An 18,185-nucleotide genomic window follows, 5' to 3' on the forward strand; every position below is an offset into this window, starting at 1 on the left:
GCATGCTGTGCTGGGACAGACAGAAGTTTTTGAAATATGAACAAAAAAAAAAAGTGCACAGGGGGCCTGGGTAGATGGAAGGGACTAGACAAGGCTTCTAAAACTGTCAGTCCTACAGGAAAGACGTTTATCAGTGAGCCACAAATATCTGTGATAGCAGATTTCATGAATCAGAGATACAGACACTTTGTGGTTCAATTACTTAAAGTGGAACAAAACCTAAACAAAAAAAATTGCTATGTAGAAGCCAGTAAATTGTATTGTCTCACACCTCCTTACATATCAGTACTGCTCTGGTTAATCACAAAATGATTTAGAGGTTGCTCCTTGCATGATGCCGAGTGCTACTGTATTTCTGTAAAGTCCATCGCACAGACAGCCCTGTTACCAATAATGGGGTGCATTTATAAAAATGATTGCACAGTAACACTGTGCACAAGTAGACTAATAATAGGCAAAGTGTTACACATTTATAAAGATCCATTATATATATATATATATATATATATATATATATATATATATATATATATATAAATGTTCCCAGCATCGAATCTTGTGCTTGTTCAACACTGGATCAGATCCCAATTGCTACTTATAGATTTACATACACTGCGCTGTGACTCCACTAAGCTCCGCCCCTTTCAGAGCCACTCCCCCTTTTCACACCAAGACCTAAGAGCTGACATTCCTGCCCACATTGCTTTATATGTATGACGTTCCCTGTGAACGACTTAATCAGCAAAAGGTTTTATAAAAGCGCCATGTATACTGCAAGACTACATATTTTGGCACACAAACGAGCAATGTATTTCCTGAGTATATTAGGGATATCCCCCCTCCCTCGCTCATCTATGCAACAACCACCGCAGTGAGGCAGAAATTGAAAAACTAATTTAAATGGGTTTTCCAGGCAAACGTGAGTCACTTCCCCCATAACAGTATTGTATATATACACACTTACCTCTCCATGCTCCCATCCCCCTGCTCCCAGCCGGCACGGTAATGGGATGGATAGGATCCGCGCAGCTCCCCCAAGACACTGTAATGTCCTATATTTCATAGCATATTACAGTTCACTATGATGTATAACAGCACATTCCAGTGTTGGAGAAAAGCGGAACATCTGGCTGGTGACAGCGGCCTGACGACCCGTCAAATCAGCTACCGAGCGGGGGGAGAAGTGCGCGGTCTCTGTGCGTAACTCAATCACATCAATTGTAAATCAAAAATAATATACTGTTGTGGGGGAGGGGAGACTATAAAGGGGGGGGGGGTGTAGAGAACATTTTTATTTTGGGTCATTATAGAACACCCTTATAAAACAAAAGAAACAGGAAAAGAGTAAATATACAAGGCTAAATTTTGCATTTGCTTGTAAATAGAATTACCACAGCAAATACGACAGGGTCATTGATACAGTCATTTATTCATTTATCAATCCAAGTCGGTGACTAAGGATGTGGAACGGACAATCAAAGGAGAGTGGCAGAGTGCAGAGAACAACTGCATCATAATGCGTGGCAATGCAGCACAGTATAGTTCCCCCTCCTCTATAACAGAGCAATATGTTGTTTTTTGCTTTTATTTAGCTCCACTATAAAACCAGACAGAATATTGTGCAATGTAAAGTGAAGTTTAATGGTACTTATCGCAGTACTTAGAAATAGGGATATGCCATAAATGGCATTATTACAATATTTTATTTCCTAGCTCGGTTCTATCCATGTTCCATCGTCTTTTTATTATTATTATTGGATGCATTCTTTAATCTACTGATCTCTCCCAGTAGACACAACACTCGTCAGTGCGCAGAGCCGTGGAATTTCAGCTTTAGCTCTTTAGGACTCTGCTATTGGTGGAGACCACACTGAGATTCCACTCGGCCAATCAGCTGGACCCGCGTCTAGTCAGGTGGACTTTGCCCACTTTAGACATTTGCTGTCCGCAAATCCAACCGCAGCGATGGGCAACGCGTTAGGTCTGAGGGGTGTTTTGGGGTGAGGGATTTGAGGGTTATGTGGTGTCTCTTTCTGTCAATAACTGTATTATTTTCATTTATTACGGAGGTTAAGGGTAACGTGCGGCCCTTTTGAAGGTTAGAAGGTCGCACGTGGAATTAAAATTACCAGAAATACCCCAACAACGGGACTAGCTGTGAGGGGGACACTGTCACACAGGCCTTTGCTCTCTATAAATAAAATCCATTATGATGCCCAATGTGGGAGACGCACGTCCAGACATTTTGTCAGTGCTTTCCCTATTTAATTATTATTAATTATTCAATTATTTTTCCTGCCCATATTTCCTCCCTGTTGCTATGACTCTCCGACCCTAGCAACCGAAACCATGACGATGTATGCCGAACTCCGGTCGCCAGAGTCAGCGCATCCTACCGTCTTAGCCGCGATACCGAGCCGGTAAATAACAGTGGCAATTATATCCAAGAAATTGGTTATTATTTCCAAAGCGCTAAATAAAAAAATGTGACAGAAACACTAAAAAAGATTTAAGTGTATATATATATATATATATATATATATATATATATCTATCAAGATATAATAATTATATTAATAATAATATTATAGAAATAAAGGCACAGAGATCGTGTTATATATAAAACCACATCTTCGGCTCTACAATTCAGACCTGTAAATGAAACTTAGCAGCATTATAAGCAGCTCGATGCCGTTGGTTCGTCTACGTGTCATCGGATACTGCAGCAGAGGAATTACAAGCAACGGTGGTTACTGCATTATATCTGAGAGTGAGAAAAGTCTAATGACATTAGGACAGTAATTCTTAACCCCGTGCTCCGAGACACCAAGCAGAGCGTAGGTGAAATCATAATTATTGCATGCAATCTATAAGAATGAGTCACTGCTGGACTGCAGGCGCTTGGAGGGACGGCTGCGGACAGACCCTGGAATAGGGGAAAAGGCTGGAACAGCATTATAGGGGCGTCTGTGTGTATGAACCAGCGCAGTACATCTGAATTTTACCTCAGGATCGGGTTGCAGACTGGAATCAAATCATCCAATTAAACGGGAGAGCGGATCGAGGCCGACAACATCCCCTGTGACCAGATTATTACAGGAAAACTACAGACCCAATAAGCATCTGACGCGGCAAATAAATCAGATATATAAATGTGTGGGTGCACATAGGGAGAATATAGGAGTATAGGTGATGGTTAATGAGTTTCCTGAGTGTCCAGTAGGAAATAAACCCACTAAAGCGTATTAACGTCAATTCACAAGGTTTAATGTCTGAGGTGAAATAACGGCAGGGGGTTATTACCAATCCTTCATTGCCCACACAGCGGAAACAGACATTTTGTGGCCTGATTGATAATGAATTGATTGGCGGTATTTGGAAATTGGTTCAGCCCACAAAATGGCTGAATCCACGGTCACCACTATAAAGCTATCACCGAGCTGACGTAACTGGTATTTAGATAGACGTACAGTGGAGGCAGCCATTTTGTGTAGGGAACGAATGTTTATGAGCATGCAGCCTATCAATTCAATAGGAACTATGTGCACAGGGGCAAAAGGGGCAATTGGGCCCATCTGAGCCTCCACTTCAGCCCACGGAAGACAAAAAAATGACTTTCAGAGGAGTCTCTACACTCTTTAGCCGACAAGTATGGCTGCCAACTCCCGTTAGCAGGACAGAATCTGGCTTCTGGCTCACAGGGCGAGCTGGGACTTATAGTTCCATGACAGCTGGAGAGTCGATGTGAGACTGACACACATCAAGCCTTTACAGCCCTTCCCTGTCGCAGTCTATGGACAGTAGGGACAGAGAGGAGGGTCAGCTAATACACAATGGAGGAGCGGTCACCCAGTAATTATCCATACAAGCCCCCTCCTGCCCCCAAATGTGTAACAAAGAAGGAAAATATGGCATCATAAACAGATGAACTAAAAGTGACAGCAGAGGAAAACAACTCGGAGGACAGAAAGGAGAAGTCGGCAAGACAGAAAGGGTTACACAAAGTCAGCACAAGACAGACACGAGTACACAGAGACGGCACGGCTACAACAGACAGACATACAGACTTACGTGAGGAATCTGTCCGCCTGACTACAGCACAGCATGTGTTAGCAAGGAAGGCAAGAGACAGGCGTTAGATCGTGTTATTAGGGTGCCACATGATAGAGAAGGGAGGGGGGTGGGGAATGTTTTATTGGTGCGCCAAGGCTGACACCCGCAGGAAGAACTGTCACTCCGAGCGACAATATTACAGCACAAATACAACGTAGGGCTGCAGCAAGGGGCCGCTGAAGAAAATGGGGCTCCATCCACCACATACATTAATAATAAGAGTTTTGAGATACTGTCACAACATCTATAACACACTGCATGTGGAATAGAACCTAGTAACACTTGTGTAATGTCTGTGATCCATTTTCATAATGGTATTTGCATTCATGTTACTGTATTCAGCACTAAAGCTTAGCACGTACACAGGTGATCTTACCGCCCCATTCTGATTAATAGCGGGCACCGATCTTGTTTTGAGGCAGAGCTTAGCTGTAATGGGACAATTTTCTGATACCGCTTTTTATATCATTGTGGGGTTGGACTTCATAAGCATAAACTGTATTTACAAACGCAGATATATTGACACAAGAAAGTAAAAAACTAACAGTCCCCCTGGTGGTCAGAATAGGGAAGGGAGGGGGAGCTCAGATAACAGCAAGTTGCAATCTACAGCCCACAAGTAGATAGGTTAGACACAACTAAAACATTTTGCTTTTGAATTTTTCAAAGTAATAAATATACAATAAAAATAGGCTTCACACCCATGTGCATGAAACACGTTATATGAATTATATATCACGTGTAAAATTATATAGTACTTTTTCCCTTTATTTATGAATAACTTGCAGTTCTAATTTTTGCTATTAACAAAAAAATACCAATATATAAATAACATGTGTACTCTACACCCTTTACTGATTAAGGTCCAGTGTAAATGGTTTTACAGCTGCTTTATATTAATGACACGTTATTAATTCAGTCAGATACGTTGCATGAGTCAGGACAGTCATTTTAATTCTCTTTGCATAACAGCTGCGCTATGTACCAAGTATGTATATTACAGCAGCAGCTGGACGTGCAGTGTTCGTACACCCAGCAGCAGGTGCAACAGTGTCAAGAATACAATAGAAGGACTACAAAGATTGCTAGAAATCAATTTTATTGCTGCAATCATAGAATATAATTACAGAGACATTTTGAGCATTGAACGGTATCATTTGAGACACAAAAGTGATACAAGGGAGCCCCCTAGTGGTGATGACAAAGAATGCGGTATGACTATTATCCTGCAGAGAATACACCCCTTCCTGACAGACAAACACAACATTTGCATGAAAACTGCTAGAAGTCCCATTATCACTCAGGATTTGTCCCTTCATGCATAGAATAATATTGTTCACCTTATATCATACTTGCCAACTCCCGCATTTTGGGTGAGTCTCCCGGACTCCCGGGAGAGTATGGCAAAATCCTGCATCTGAAGAATTAGGGCCAAAATACAGCGATTCTCCCGGAATCTAGAATGACGCGATTTTGGAGCCCCACCCCCCGCACGCCCACCTCCCCCACGGCAGCTCCCAGAAGACAATGCAAGAAAGTTGGTAAGTATGCCTTATATACAAACATAGAGGGCCTGAATCATCAAGGAATGTAAAGGCCGATACGTGCCGTATTTAGCGTAAAATCGCACTGCGCGTGCAGACACAAACCATGCGCCACAGAACACAGCAACGTCCAATTCATAGTCAAGCGCAAAGAACCCTTACTACAGCCTATGATCTCAGGGGTAGGTCAGGACAGGGGTTGGGCGTATGCACGTAAAGGGCGCGCCAAGCTTGAGCGCACCCAGCAGCGTCAGATTCAAGCTTTGGGCATCTCTCAGGTATGTGTATTTCTGTCGTATCTCTTGCACCAGCTACAGGTCAGGTCTAAGTGCTGATTACTAGTGATGACGGCTGTGTATGCTGCTACAACATGTGTTTGTATCAGGAGCAACTGTAAAAATGTATTTTATGTACAGTAGACATTCATAACATCCTGATAATTGTATTTTATGGAGAGAAAAAAAGAATAGAAAATGGGAAATTAAACAATTTTTTAAATTTTTTAATGTTTTATCATTAATGACTATATAATTAACAGGTGTCATTAATTGAATAGGCTTTTTTTTGTGGGTTCTTTTCTGACTTCCACATATGTACTGGACGTATCCAGCTGTTTATTGTGTGTCAGAGCAGAGCGGACCTAGACCCGTATTCATCAACAGATGTATCTTCACATTCGCTCCTTGTTACAAAAAAAAAATGCACATTACGTTCGTTTTGCGTTCCTTGATGAATGAGGCCCAGAATCTCCGCTAGTTCTGAACTATACCGATTATTTGGCTTATAAAATGGGCAGCCCCCCTCCTCCTTAATTAGTGATGCCTCTTTGATGGTACTAGGGGTGGTTCTCCCACCAGATCCTGAGAATGGGCACTGAAGTGATTGTGATGACCACCTGGTAAGCTGCCCAGAGATGGCACTGTAATTAGTGAGGTATTTCCTGCCATCTGGGCCCTGTTATTTGTGTGCTTGCCGTGAATCCCCCCCCCCCCCTTTGTGAGCACCTTTTTGCTGGTTATAATACCAACCTATGTTTACTTTTTAACTACTTTACTGTTGTTTTTCCAACTATATCTAGAATTTGTCTTTTTCAGGGTTTCCTCCCCTACAGGAAGTGATACCCGTAATGTTCTCAAATGTTTTAGCCACGTTGTTCCTCTAAGCTGCACATTATTAAGCTCCTTCAGTCTTTTATGTGACGCTATTCATTTAACTTACATTTATCTGTAATAATCACCCCTAACTAGTTCCTCCTCTGTAGTCATTGCAGTGTTCTTACACTGGATTATTCACTGAATTGCAGCCTCCGTAGTTTAACCCCAGCCCAACATCACAATATGAAATATCTTTGTGCATCTCAAAAAAATACGTAGTGACTGAGTCTAATGTCTGTCTACCTCATGTCCTAAAACAAGACTGATTTACACTGGTCACTTACAGTCTAGTAGTCATATAAGAGTTCTGAGTCAAAGGATGTCTCCTCTACCACTAGAGGGCAGCACGTTCCTCTTATAAAACATGTACAGTCATTGCCCAAAAATTTGAGAATGACACAAGTATTCAAGTATTGGTTTTCACAAAGTCTGCTGCCTCAGTTTTTATGACGGCAATTTGCATATACTCCAGAACGTCATGAAGAGAGATCAGATGAATTGCAATTAATTTCAAAGTCCCTCTTTGCCATGACAATGAACTTTATCCACAAAACAACATTTCCACTGCATTTCAGCCCTGCCACTAAAGGACCAGCTGACATCAGGTCAGTGATTCTCTCGTTAACACAGGTGAGAATTTTGACGAGGACAAGGCTGGAGATCACTCTGTCATGCTGATTGAGTTAGAATAACAGACTGGAAGCTTTAATAGGAGGGTGGTGCTTGAAATCATTGTTCTTCCTCTGTTAACCATGGTTACCAGCAAGGAAACACGTGCAGTCATCATTGCTTTGCACAATAAGGGCTTCACAGGCGAGGATATTGCTGCTAGTAAGATTGAATCTAAATCAACCATTTATCGGATCATTAAGAACTTCAAGGAGAGAGGTTCAATAGTTGTGAAACAGGCTTCAGGGCGCCCAAGAACATCCAGCAAGCGCCAAGACCGTCTCCTAAAGTTGATTCAGCTGCGGGATCGGGGCACCACCAGTGCAGAGCTTGCTCAGGAATGGCAGCAGGCAGGTGTGAGTGCATCTGCACACACAGTGAGGCAAAGACTTTTGGAGAATGGCTTGGTGTCAAGAAGGCCAGCAAAGCAGCCACTTCTCTCCTGGAACAACATCAGGGACAGACTGATATTCTGCAAAAAAGGTACAGGGATTGGACTGCTGAGGAATGGGGTAAAGTCATTTTCTCTGATGAATCCCCTTTCAGATTGTTTGGGGCATCTTGAAAAACGCTTGTCCGGAGAAGGAAAGATGAGCACTACCATCAGTCCTGTGTCACGCCGACAGTAAAGCATCCTGAGACCATTCATGTGTGGGGTTGCTTCTCAGCTAAGGGAGTTGGCTCACTCACAATTTTGCCTAAGAACACAGCCATGAATAAGAATGGTACCAAAACATCCTCCAAGAGCAACTTCTCCCAACTATCCAAGAACAGTTTGGTGATAAACAATGTCTTCTCCAGCATGATGGAGCACCTTGCCATAAGGCAAAAGTGATAACTTAGTGGCTCGGGAATCAAACTATCAAAATTTTGGGTCCATGGCCAGGAAACTCCCCAGACCACTGAGAATTTGTGGTCAATCCTCAAGAGCCGGGTGGACAAACAAAAACCCACAAATTCTGACAAACTCCAAGCATTGATTAGGAAAGAATGGGCGGCCATCAGTCAGTATGTGGCCCAGAAGTTGATTGACAGCATGCCAGGGTGAATTGCAGAGGTCCTCAAAAAGAAGGGTCAACATTGCAAATATTGACTCTTTGCGTAAACTTTATGCAATTGTCAATAAAAGCCTTTGACACTTATGAAGTGCTTGTAATATTACTTCAGTATACTATAGCAACATCTGACAAAAAGGTCTAAAAACACTGAAGCAGTAAACTTTGTGAAAACCAATACTTGTGTCCCTCTCAAAACTTTTGGCCATGACTTTACTAACATTGTAATTAAGTGCAAAACTTACACTAAACCATAGGAGAGGAAATAGGACGATGCCCGCCCTTTGGTGTCCTCTGATTGGCAGTCTCACTTCATCCAATCAGAAGACGGCAACGTTGTCACGTGACAGCTTGGAATGAGCTGCAGCAGCTTTGTCCAGAAGACAAATTCAATGGGTGGTGATAAGGAATGGACTGGGACATTTATAATAAGTAAAGGGGTGTACAGGAAAATTAGAGGAAAAAGGGGGCAGGATTATGACAACACTGAGGGCTGGCGTTAGCATATTTATATATTTTATATATTTTTTATAGGGCATTTAATATTATACTGTGCTGCAGACACTGAATTTGCTAGGTACAGTTCATGCCAGTTCCAGCTTAGTATATAGTATTTGGTGTTCCTCCAAGTTCACAAAGAAAATAGTTTATGAATCCTGGGGAAACCTAAGGTGTAACTACAGGTACCCTTAATCCAATTACAGAATGGAAGAAAATCCATTGCATAGATAATTCTATCCTTTTGCAGGGTTTTCCAGAGCGGGGCATAGAGATATAATGTTGGCTATAAATACTGTAATCAGTACGTAAGGCAGAAATCCCACAAAGAAGGTTTATTTCATTAAATATCAGTATAAGTACCTTTTAAGAATACATCTCTGTCAGTTTTCTATACTGTCCCTCTACAAATCATTATCTCCTTTTCAAAATCTCTCTGTTGGCTACAAAATAGGGCTGTGAGTTACACAGACACCCAGGCTCACAGCTCTCTGCATGTCGTGTGAAGGCAGAAGGGAGATGGTTTTACAGCAAACAGAGCAATGAGAGCTCAGAAGGGCGTCCCAAAGCCTCTCTGTCCACTACATCATGTCATGTGACTGTGGTTGTCATGGTAGCTGTGATACTGTGCATAATTATAAGTCAATAATAGCAGCCGGAAGAAACAAACCAAGGAAAAATGGTAAATAGCAATATTCTTCTTATAGCCTACCACAGGGATTTATATAAAAAAAAAAACTAATTAATTTTTTCATGCTGCTTTAATGAATTCTCAGTTAATCAGTTACCTGCTGCTGCCCCTTAGTGGAGCCCTGGGGAACTGCACGCTGAAGTTTATCCTGATTCTCCTCGCCACTCCTATTAGTTTACAGTCACCCACCCCTCTGCAGACTCACACAGACCCCGGCTTCTGGAACGACGGAACCTCAGTAAAACCGGCTGCATTGAGCAGTGAGCAGATTTATGTATCCACCCCGCTCGGTAGAGCAGCTTTAAAGAGTATATAGTATATAGTGGTTATAAAAAAAAAAAATTTCTTACATCATGAATTCAAAATAGATTTATTCGGAATACCTTATAAAATACTCTGTAATGTCAAAAGATAAACAAGTCTAATGTACATTTAAAGAGATAAACTGATTACAAAGTCACCCATTTTGCTACACTATAATCCTTAATAAACACAATCAGTTGTCTTCAGTGACCACATAATTAATTGATCGGAGCCCACCCGTGTACAATCAATGTGTTTCAATTGATTTCACAATATATCCACCTGTCCGTGACAGGTCCCACAGTTGGTTAGAGCATTTCCAAACAAGAGCTTCATCATGAAGAACAAAGGAACAAGTTTGCTGTGGCAAAGAGAACACCATTGCTGCACAAAACAGAAAGGTTGCAGTAGACTGTCATGACAAGTGGAAGAAATAGACAAACCTTGGAGGAAAGCCTACAACCAATAGGCCAACAACGTACAACCATTGTCAGTGTGGAGACTTAAATACTAACAAATCCTTGTCCTGGGGCTATATTTAACAAACTGCATGTTTGAAAAAGTGGAGATGTTGCCTATAGCAACCAATCAGATTCTAGTTATCATTTATTTAGTACATCCTACAAAATGACAGCTGGAATCTGATTGGCTGCTATGGGCAACATCTCCACTTTTTCAAACCTGCAGTTTAGTAAATTTACTGAACCAGACCTTGATCCCATTGAGAATCTGTGGAATAATTAGTAAATCGCTGCTCAACAACGGTCCCCATCCAACCTGATGGCGCTCGAAGCAACACTGCTGAGGTGAATGAGCGACATTTGCTGCAGAGTCCCAGGTTACTTTTCATTCAACCACTGAAACATTCATTCAGATAAAATGAAATCTATAGAGTGTAGCCGGTGAAGTAAAACTCACAAGTCTGTGAGATGTCTGTTTAAATGTTACTTCATATAAACTCCAAGCAAGTTTTTCACGGTTTTACATGACAATTCCACCACTAGGGGGCGCTATAACAAAAGATTTTAGGGCTGATGGTTCATGTTGCCTCAGACAAAAAAAAAACCAACATTCCAGCAGCAATAACTGGAAATATACAGAGAATCGAGGTTCTCAGAGATGGTCAGCGTTAGATAATGTAAAAATCAATCACAGCTCAACAGTGTTTCCTCTTTCCCCTCCAATATCGTCTTTCTCTACAAGCCCCCCCCTTATCTGATATTACTGATCCACAGACTATTTTATAATCTCGTTTATAAATATATTGATTGCATTACAGTTGATTGCCTCAATTAAGATTAATATTGGGTTTTAGATATTACTATGAGATCGTTATTTGAATTATGTATATAGAATTCATCATTTATTAATATTATTGAATATTTTATCAATATAAAAGTGAGGTGTGATTTATATGGCTATAATGTGATTCGTGAGAGACTTTATTATCAGCTTATTAATAGTCGGTTATTAGGATTAGCGCAATTTTAATTATTACCGCTGAATTATTGTCCTCCACATGCTCCTTACTGCACACAGTCAATGGGTTAAGTTGCTGCATTTAGTATAAGGGTTAAAAGTGCACTGTAAATATATTCCAAAATTCTAAGCACAAGTGTTTGCTAGATACACCCTCTATTAGAGTGTATCTAGCATGTATTCTTGCTTCAATTTATCAGGATTGACCCAAGGAGCGCGTATAGCATTCATTCTGCTGATATTGGTCTGATGATACTGCGGGGAAAGACTGCAAACGCTCAGCCTGAAAAATGGAGATTCTGCAGTAAAAGGAAAGTGGTAGATACAATCTATTACAAAGAGTATCTAGCAATATATTATACAAAGGATAAGGGTTAGACCCTCTGGGTCTATTTTGCATATTTAGCTCCTAAAGAAAAGTCCATAAAGCTGAGATTATACTTTAAAACACGTTGGGTGAAGTGTTTGCTGTGTGTTCTAATGAGAACTTAAACTAAACAATGGTCAGTGATATTATTATTTTCAATTAGTTATATAGTGGCAAATATATAACCTAGTGCTGATATTAAAGATATATGATTGATTTGGGGGAGTGAGTAGGGGCCAGGGGTATATTTAATCTATTAACTCAGCTAGCAAATTTATTATAAAGTGGCTTCTATAAAAGTGGAGTTTAATTGGTGCTAAATGAATTCTACATTCTATAAAAGAGTAAGACGGCGTTATCTCCAGTTTAGCGCCACAGACTACGAATAAACAGTCAGTGGGGTTTCAAGTTCTCCCCGGTTCTATAGAAATGTCTCACAGCGCAACGCGCACATCCCAAATATCACAGACAGACGCTCCAAACGACAGACGAGGAGTAAACGGACATTATAAAGGACTTTTTTAAACAAAATTTTAGCTCACAAATTACTTTTCAGTGGATTATTAAAAAAAGGAAAAGTTTTAAAACACAATAGTACAATACCTCACAGACAGCTCTGTTACATAGTAGTAGTGAAGTAATCTCACTAAAGACAATTTCACATCATGTTTCAGATTAGGGTGAAACAATATTTTGAGGAAACACCATAAAAATTACTTTAAAACGTCATTGATTTATAATTTTTTATCAGACGGCGTTAATTCTACATTGCTTTAACAACTGGCCGTCCATTACCCTAGCTCTATGGAATAAACTAAATGAACGATTACATCCAGACTAGTTTTATACAACCATACACAGTTCCCACACCCACACTCCATGTTGTACGTACGCCCCCTCGTTCTGGCCTCACCTTGACAGGTAGGTTTGGGGTGGTCCCACTTCCCGGCCTTGGTACACATGCTGTGACTGGAGCCCACCAGTAAGAATCCTGGGTCACACCGGAACCGCACGCTCGTCCCCTCCATGGGCACGCGGCCCGTCATGCTCACATCCGCTTGTCCGTTCTCCAGCTTCAAGTGCATGCGGGGACAGGTGGGAACTGTGGGGCGGAAGGCGATGGGCGAGATTACAGTCACAGTAAGAGAAGTGCACAACAGAGGTACAAGGAGGGCAATCACTAGGCCACCGTGCCCCATCGTACAAGCAGACCCTGACTAGGGGCTAGGGGGCCTGCTGGCAGACTGAGACCAGAGGGGTACATAGTGCTGATTTACTGCATCTCAGAGTAATATCCTGGGGCCATGTCTGAAAACTGATGAACAGGGAACTGAGTAGAATAGGTGCTCTGTAGGCTGCGGATTTCAGCCCTAAGGAACCCAGGTCTGACAAGCTGCATTTGCCTCCATGGGGCAGACGCTGTCACATGAGCGCTGTGGCATCAGTAATACTTATACCAGCGCTCACAGCAAGGTATTAACAGGATTGCAGTAACAAGCGGAGGAGCGCTGCAATGACGATGGTTATAAGGCACCTACATCGGTAATGTTACAGCACAGCGCAGAAGATGGAGGCATGGAGTCAGTCAGACTATACACAATACAGCACAGTGACAGGTAAGTGAGGGCACTAACAGGTAAGTGAGGACAGTAACAGGTGAGGACAGTAACAGGTAAGTGAGGACAGTAACAGGTAGGTGAGGGCATTGAGAGGTAGGTGAGAGCAGTGACAGGGAGGTGAGGGCAGTAACAGGTAAGTGAGGGCAGTAACAGGTAGGTGAGGACAGTAACAGGTAGGTGAGGGCAGTAACAGGTAAGTGAGGACAGTAACAGGTAAGTGAGGGCAGTAACAGGTAGGTGAGGACAGTAACAGGTAGGTGAGGGCAGTAACAGGTAAGTGAGGGCACTGAGAGGTAGGTGAGAGCAGTGACAGGGAGGTGAGGGCAGTAACAGGTAAGTGAGGGCAGTAACAGGTAGGTGAGGGCATTGAGAGGTAGGTGAGAGAAGTGACAGGGAGGTGAGGGCAGTAACAGGTAAGTGAGGGCACTGAGAGGTAGGTGAGAGCAGTGACAGGGAGGTGAGGGCAGTAACAGGTAAGTGAGGGCAGTAACAGGTAAGTGAGGGCACGGAGAGGTAGGTGAGAGCAGTGAGAGGGAGGTGAGGGCAGTAACAGGTAAGTGAGGGCAGTAACAGGTAAGTTAGGGCAGTAATAGTAAGCCGAGGGCAGTAACAGGTAGGTCAGGGCAGTAACAGGTAGATGAGAGCAGTAACAGGTGAGGGCAGTAATAGTTAGGCGAGGGCAGTAACAGGTAAGTAAGGGCAGTAACAGGTAAATGAGGACAGTAACGGGTAAGTGAGGGCAGTAAAAGGTAAGTGAGGGCAGTAACAGGTAGTTGAGAGCAGTAACAGGTAAGTGAGGGCAGTAACAGGTAAGTGAGGGCAGTAACAGGTAGGTGAGGGCAGTGAGAGGTAGGTGAGCGCAGTGAGAGGTAGGTGAGAGCAGTAACAATTAGGTGAGGGCAGTAACAGATAGGTGAGGGCAGTAACAGGTAGGTGAGAGCAGTAACAGGTAAGTGAGGGCAGTAACAGGTAAGTGAGGGCAGTAACAATTAGGTGAGGGCAGTAACAGGTAGGTCAGGGCAGTAACAGGTAGATGAGAGCAGTAACAGGTAAGTGAGGGCAGTAATAGTTAGGCGAGGGCAGTAACAGGTAAGTAAGGGCAGTAACAGGTAAATGAGGACAGTAACAGGTAAGTGAGGGCAGTAAAAGGTAAGTGAGAGCAGTAACAGGTAAGTGAGGGCAGTAACAGGTAAGTGAGGGCAGTAACAGGTAAGTGAGGGCAGTGAGAGGTAGGTGAGCGCAGTGAGAGGTAGGTGAGAGCAGTAACAGGTAAGTGAGGGCAGTAACAGGTAGGTGAGGACAGTAACAGGTAGGTGAGGACAGTAACAGGTAAGTGAGGGCAGTAACAATTAGGTGAGGGCAGTAACAGATAGTTGAGGGCAGTAACAGGTAGGTGAGAGCAGTAACAGGTAAGTGAGGGCAGTAATAGTTAGGCGAGGGCAGTAACAGGTAAGTAAGGGCAGTAACAGGTAAATGAGGACAGTAACAGGTAAGTGAGGGCAGTAAAAGGTAAGTGAGGGCAGTAACAGGTAGTTGAGAGCAGTAACAGGTAAGTGAGGACAGTAACAGGTAAGTGAGGGCAGTAACAGGTAAGTGAGGGCAGTAACAGGTAGGTGAGCGCAGTGAGAGGTAGGTGAGCGCAGTGAGAGGTAGGTGAGAGCAGTAACAGGTAGGTGAGGACAGTAACAGGTAGGTGAGGGCAGTAACAGGTAGGTGAGGGCAGTAACAGGTAGGTGAGGGCAGTGAGAGGTAGGTGAGAGCAGTAACAGGTAAGTGAGGGCAGTAATATTTAGGCGAGGGCAGTAACAGGTAAGTGAGAGCAGTAACAGGTAGGTGAGGACAGTAACAGGTAAGTGAGGGCAGTGAGAGGTAGGTGAGCGTAGTGAGAGGTAGGTGAGAGCAGTAACAGGTAAGTGAGAGCAGTAACAGGTAAGTGAGAGCAGTAACAGGTAGGTGAGGACAGTAACAGGTAAGTGAGGGCAGTAACAGGTAAGTGAGGGCAGTGAGAGGTAGGTGAGCGTAGTGAGAGGTAGGTGAGCATAGTGAGAGGTAGGTGAGAGCAGTAATAGTTAGGCGAGAGCAGTAACAGGTAAGTGAGGGCAGTATCAGGTAAATGAGGACAGTAACAGGTAAGTGAGGGCAGTAAAAGGTAAGTGAGGGCAGTAACAGGTAGTTGAGAGCAGTAACAGGTAAGTGAGGACAGTAACAGGTAAGTAAGGGCAGTAAAAGGTAAGTGAGGGCAGTAACAGGTAAGTGAGGGCAGTAAAAGGTAAGTGAGGGCAGTAACAGGTAGTTGAGAGCAGTAACAGGTAAGAGAGGACAGTAACAGGTAAGTGAGGGCAGTAACAGGTAAGTGAGGGCAGTAACAGGTAAGTGAGGGCAGTAACAGATAGGTGAGGGCAGTGAGAGGTAGGTGAGAGCAGTAACAGGTAAGTGAGGGCAGTAATATTTAGGCGAGGGCAGTAACAGGTAAGTGAGAGCAGTAACAGGTAGGTGAGAGCAGGAACAGGTAGGTGAGAGCAGGAACAGGTAAGTGAGGACAGTAACAGGTCAGTAAGGGCAGTAACAGGTAAATGAGGACAGTAACAGGTAAGTAAGGGCAGTAACAGGTAAGTGAGGATAGTAACAGGTAAGTGAGAGCAGTAACAGGTAAGTGAGGGCAGTAAAAGGTAAGTGAGGGCAGTAACAGGTAGTTGAGAGCAGTAACAGGTAAGTGAGGACAGTAACAGGTAAGTGAGGGCAGTAACAGGTAAGTGAGGGCAGTAACAGATAGGTGAGGGCAGTGAGAGGTAGGTGAGAGCAGTAACAGGTAAGTGAGGGCAGTAACAATTAGGTGAGGGCAGTAACAGGTAGGTCAGGGCAGTAACAGGTAGGTCAGGGCAGTAACAGGTAAGTGAGGGCAGTAATAGTTAGGCGAGGGCAGTAACAGGTAGTTGAGAGCAGTAACAGGTAAGTGAGGGCAGTAACAGGTAAGTAAGGGCAGTAACAGGTAAATGAGGACAGTAACAGGTAAGTGAGGGCAGTAAAAGGTAAGTGAGGGCAGTAACAGGTAGTTGAGAGCAGTAACAGGTAAGTGAGGGCAGTAACAGGTAAGTGAGGGCAGTAACAGGTAGGTGAGCGCAGTGAGAGGTAGGTGAGCGCAGTGAGAGGTAGGTGAGAGCAGTAACAGGTAAGTGAGGGCAGTAATATTTAGGCGAGGGCAGTAACAGGTAAGTGAGAGCAGTAACAGGTAGGTGAGGGCAGGAACAGGAAGGTTAGTGCAGCCAATCACAGAACAGACGGATACTTACGGCAGCGGCTCGGCTTGTCCATATCCGTCCAGGTCCCATCCCGCTGGCACTTGCGCACTTTCGGCCCAGAAATCTCCCGCTCTCCGCGGCAAACAAATTCAATCTCATAATCTACGGGCAGCGTCTCAACGGCTTTTACCTGAGTGAGGGTCAGACCCCGGTACCGTATGCCCCCGTCCCGAGGAGGGTGTATGATACGGCAGCCTGCAATAAGAGGAGAGACATTGGTGGCTCAGTGGTTAGCGCTTCACAGTGCTGGGGGCATGAGTTCAATTCCCAAACAGGAACATTATCTGTTTATATGTCTTCCCATGTTTGTGGGGGGTTCATCCCACACTACAAAACCATACAGGTAGGGTAACTGGCTGCTGACAAAATAACCATTAGTGTGTGTTAGGAAATTTAAACTGTAAGCTCCATTGGACAGGAACTGATATGAATGACCAATATTTTCTGTACAGCGCTGTGGAATTGGTGGCGCTATATAAATAAATGGTGATGAATTGTTATTTGCCTTATGGATGCCATCCCCACTATCTGCCATCATATCACCCAACATTTATAAAGGCAAAATTAGGACAAAACCGACCCCCGGCTTTCATAAGATGACAATTATAACGAAGTTCAGTAAACACGACATAATGGAGATGGTAGTATCCGACCATTTACAGCGACAGGAGGGCGCCCAACGTGATTCTCGCTATCATTTTCTAGAACGTACTAGATAAACGACAGATAGAATCTGATTGGCTGCTATGGGCAACATCTCCACTTTTCCTGTTTAGAAAGTCTGATAAATCTACCCCGTAGACTGTAGTTTTTATTTTAAAAGGACTCTAACCCTATACATTGTTATTTTCCATTGATATTTGCTTAATAAATATTAATATTAAATGATGACTTTACTGAGTTTCTATGATGGTGCTAGTTAGACTGATCGCAGAGCTCACTTTTCAGTACAGTGGCCATTGTTTCCCAGAAGGATGACAAGAAAACTGGCATGGGCACAATTACACACAGAAAAACATTTACAAGTGATAACATAACAAAGAGGACAAAGAAACTTCACAACCCCTGGGGAACAAAGAGCAGTGTGCAGCCTCTATACAGAATGGTTTCTGTAACGCCAGGAGGACAAGTGATTGATGACAATTGCAAACACTTCCTACTTCCACAGACAACAGGCTCCTTTATAAGCCATCACTGAGGACCACAATGAGCTCTTAATGGACACACGTGATACACACAGCAATAGATTTTCACATAAAAGTATAATACATTTTGCCATCACGTCTCCCATTGGTTACACACTGCCTGTACACTCCTTACACCTTTATCAAACCTGCCAAATAGGAAAAGTGGAGGCGTCGCCAAGAGCAACCTATCAGATACTAGCACGTGCT

At 43.2% G+C, this 18,185-nt stretch overlaps 1 protein-coding gene across 1 annotated transcript in view; it reads right to left on the bottom strand.

Annotated features, from left to right (window-relative positions):
• The window catches only part of GABBR1 (gamma-aminobutyric acid type B receptor subunit 1), a 76,156-nt gene that overhangs the window by 38,831 nt on the left and 19,140 nt on the right, over nucleotides 1–18,185 (bottom strand). The window contains exons 4-5 of the mRNA XM_075186391.1: nucleotides 16,783–16,986; nucleotides 12,787–12,975 (exon numbers count right to left, since the gene is read on the bottom strand). Of these exons, the coding sequence (XP_075042492.1) occupies nucleotides 12,787–12,975; nucleotides 16,783–16,986 (393 nt within the window). The remainder of the gene's footprint in view (nucleotides 1–12,786; nucleotides 12,976–16,782; nucleotides 16,987–18,185) is intronic.

Source organism: Mixophyes fleayi, chromosome 9 (assembly GCF_038048845.1).
Source record: "Mixophyes fleayi isolate aMixFle1 chromosome 9, aMixFle1.hap1, whole genome shotgun sequence".
NCBI classification, from domain to species: Eukaryota; Metazoa; Chordata; class Amphibia; order Anura; family Limnodynastidae; genus Mixophyes; species Mixophyes fleayi.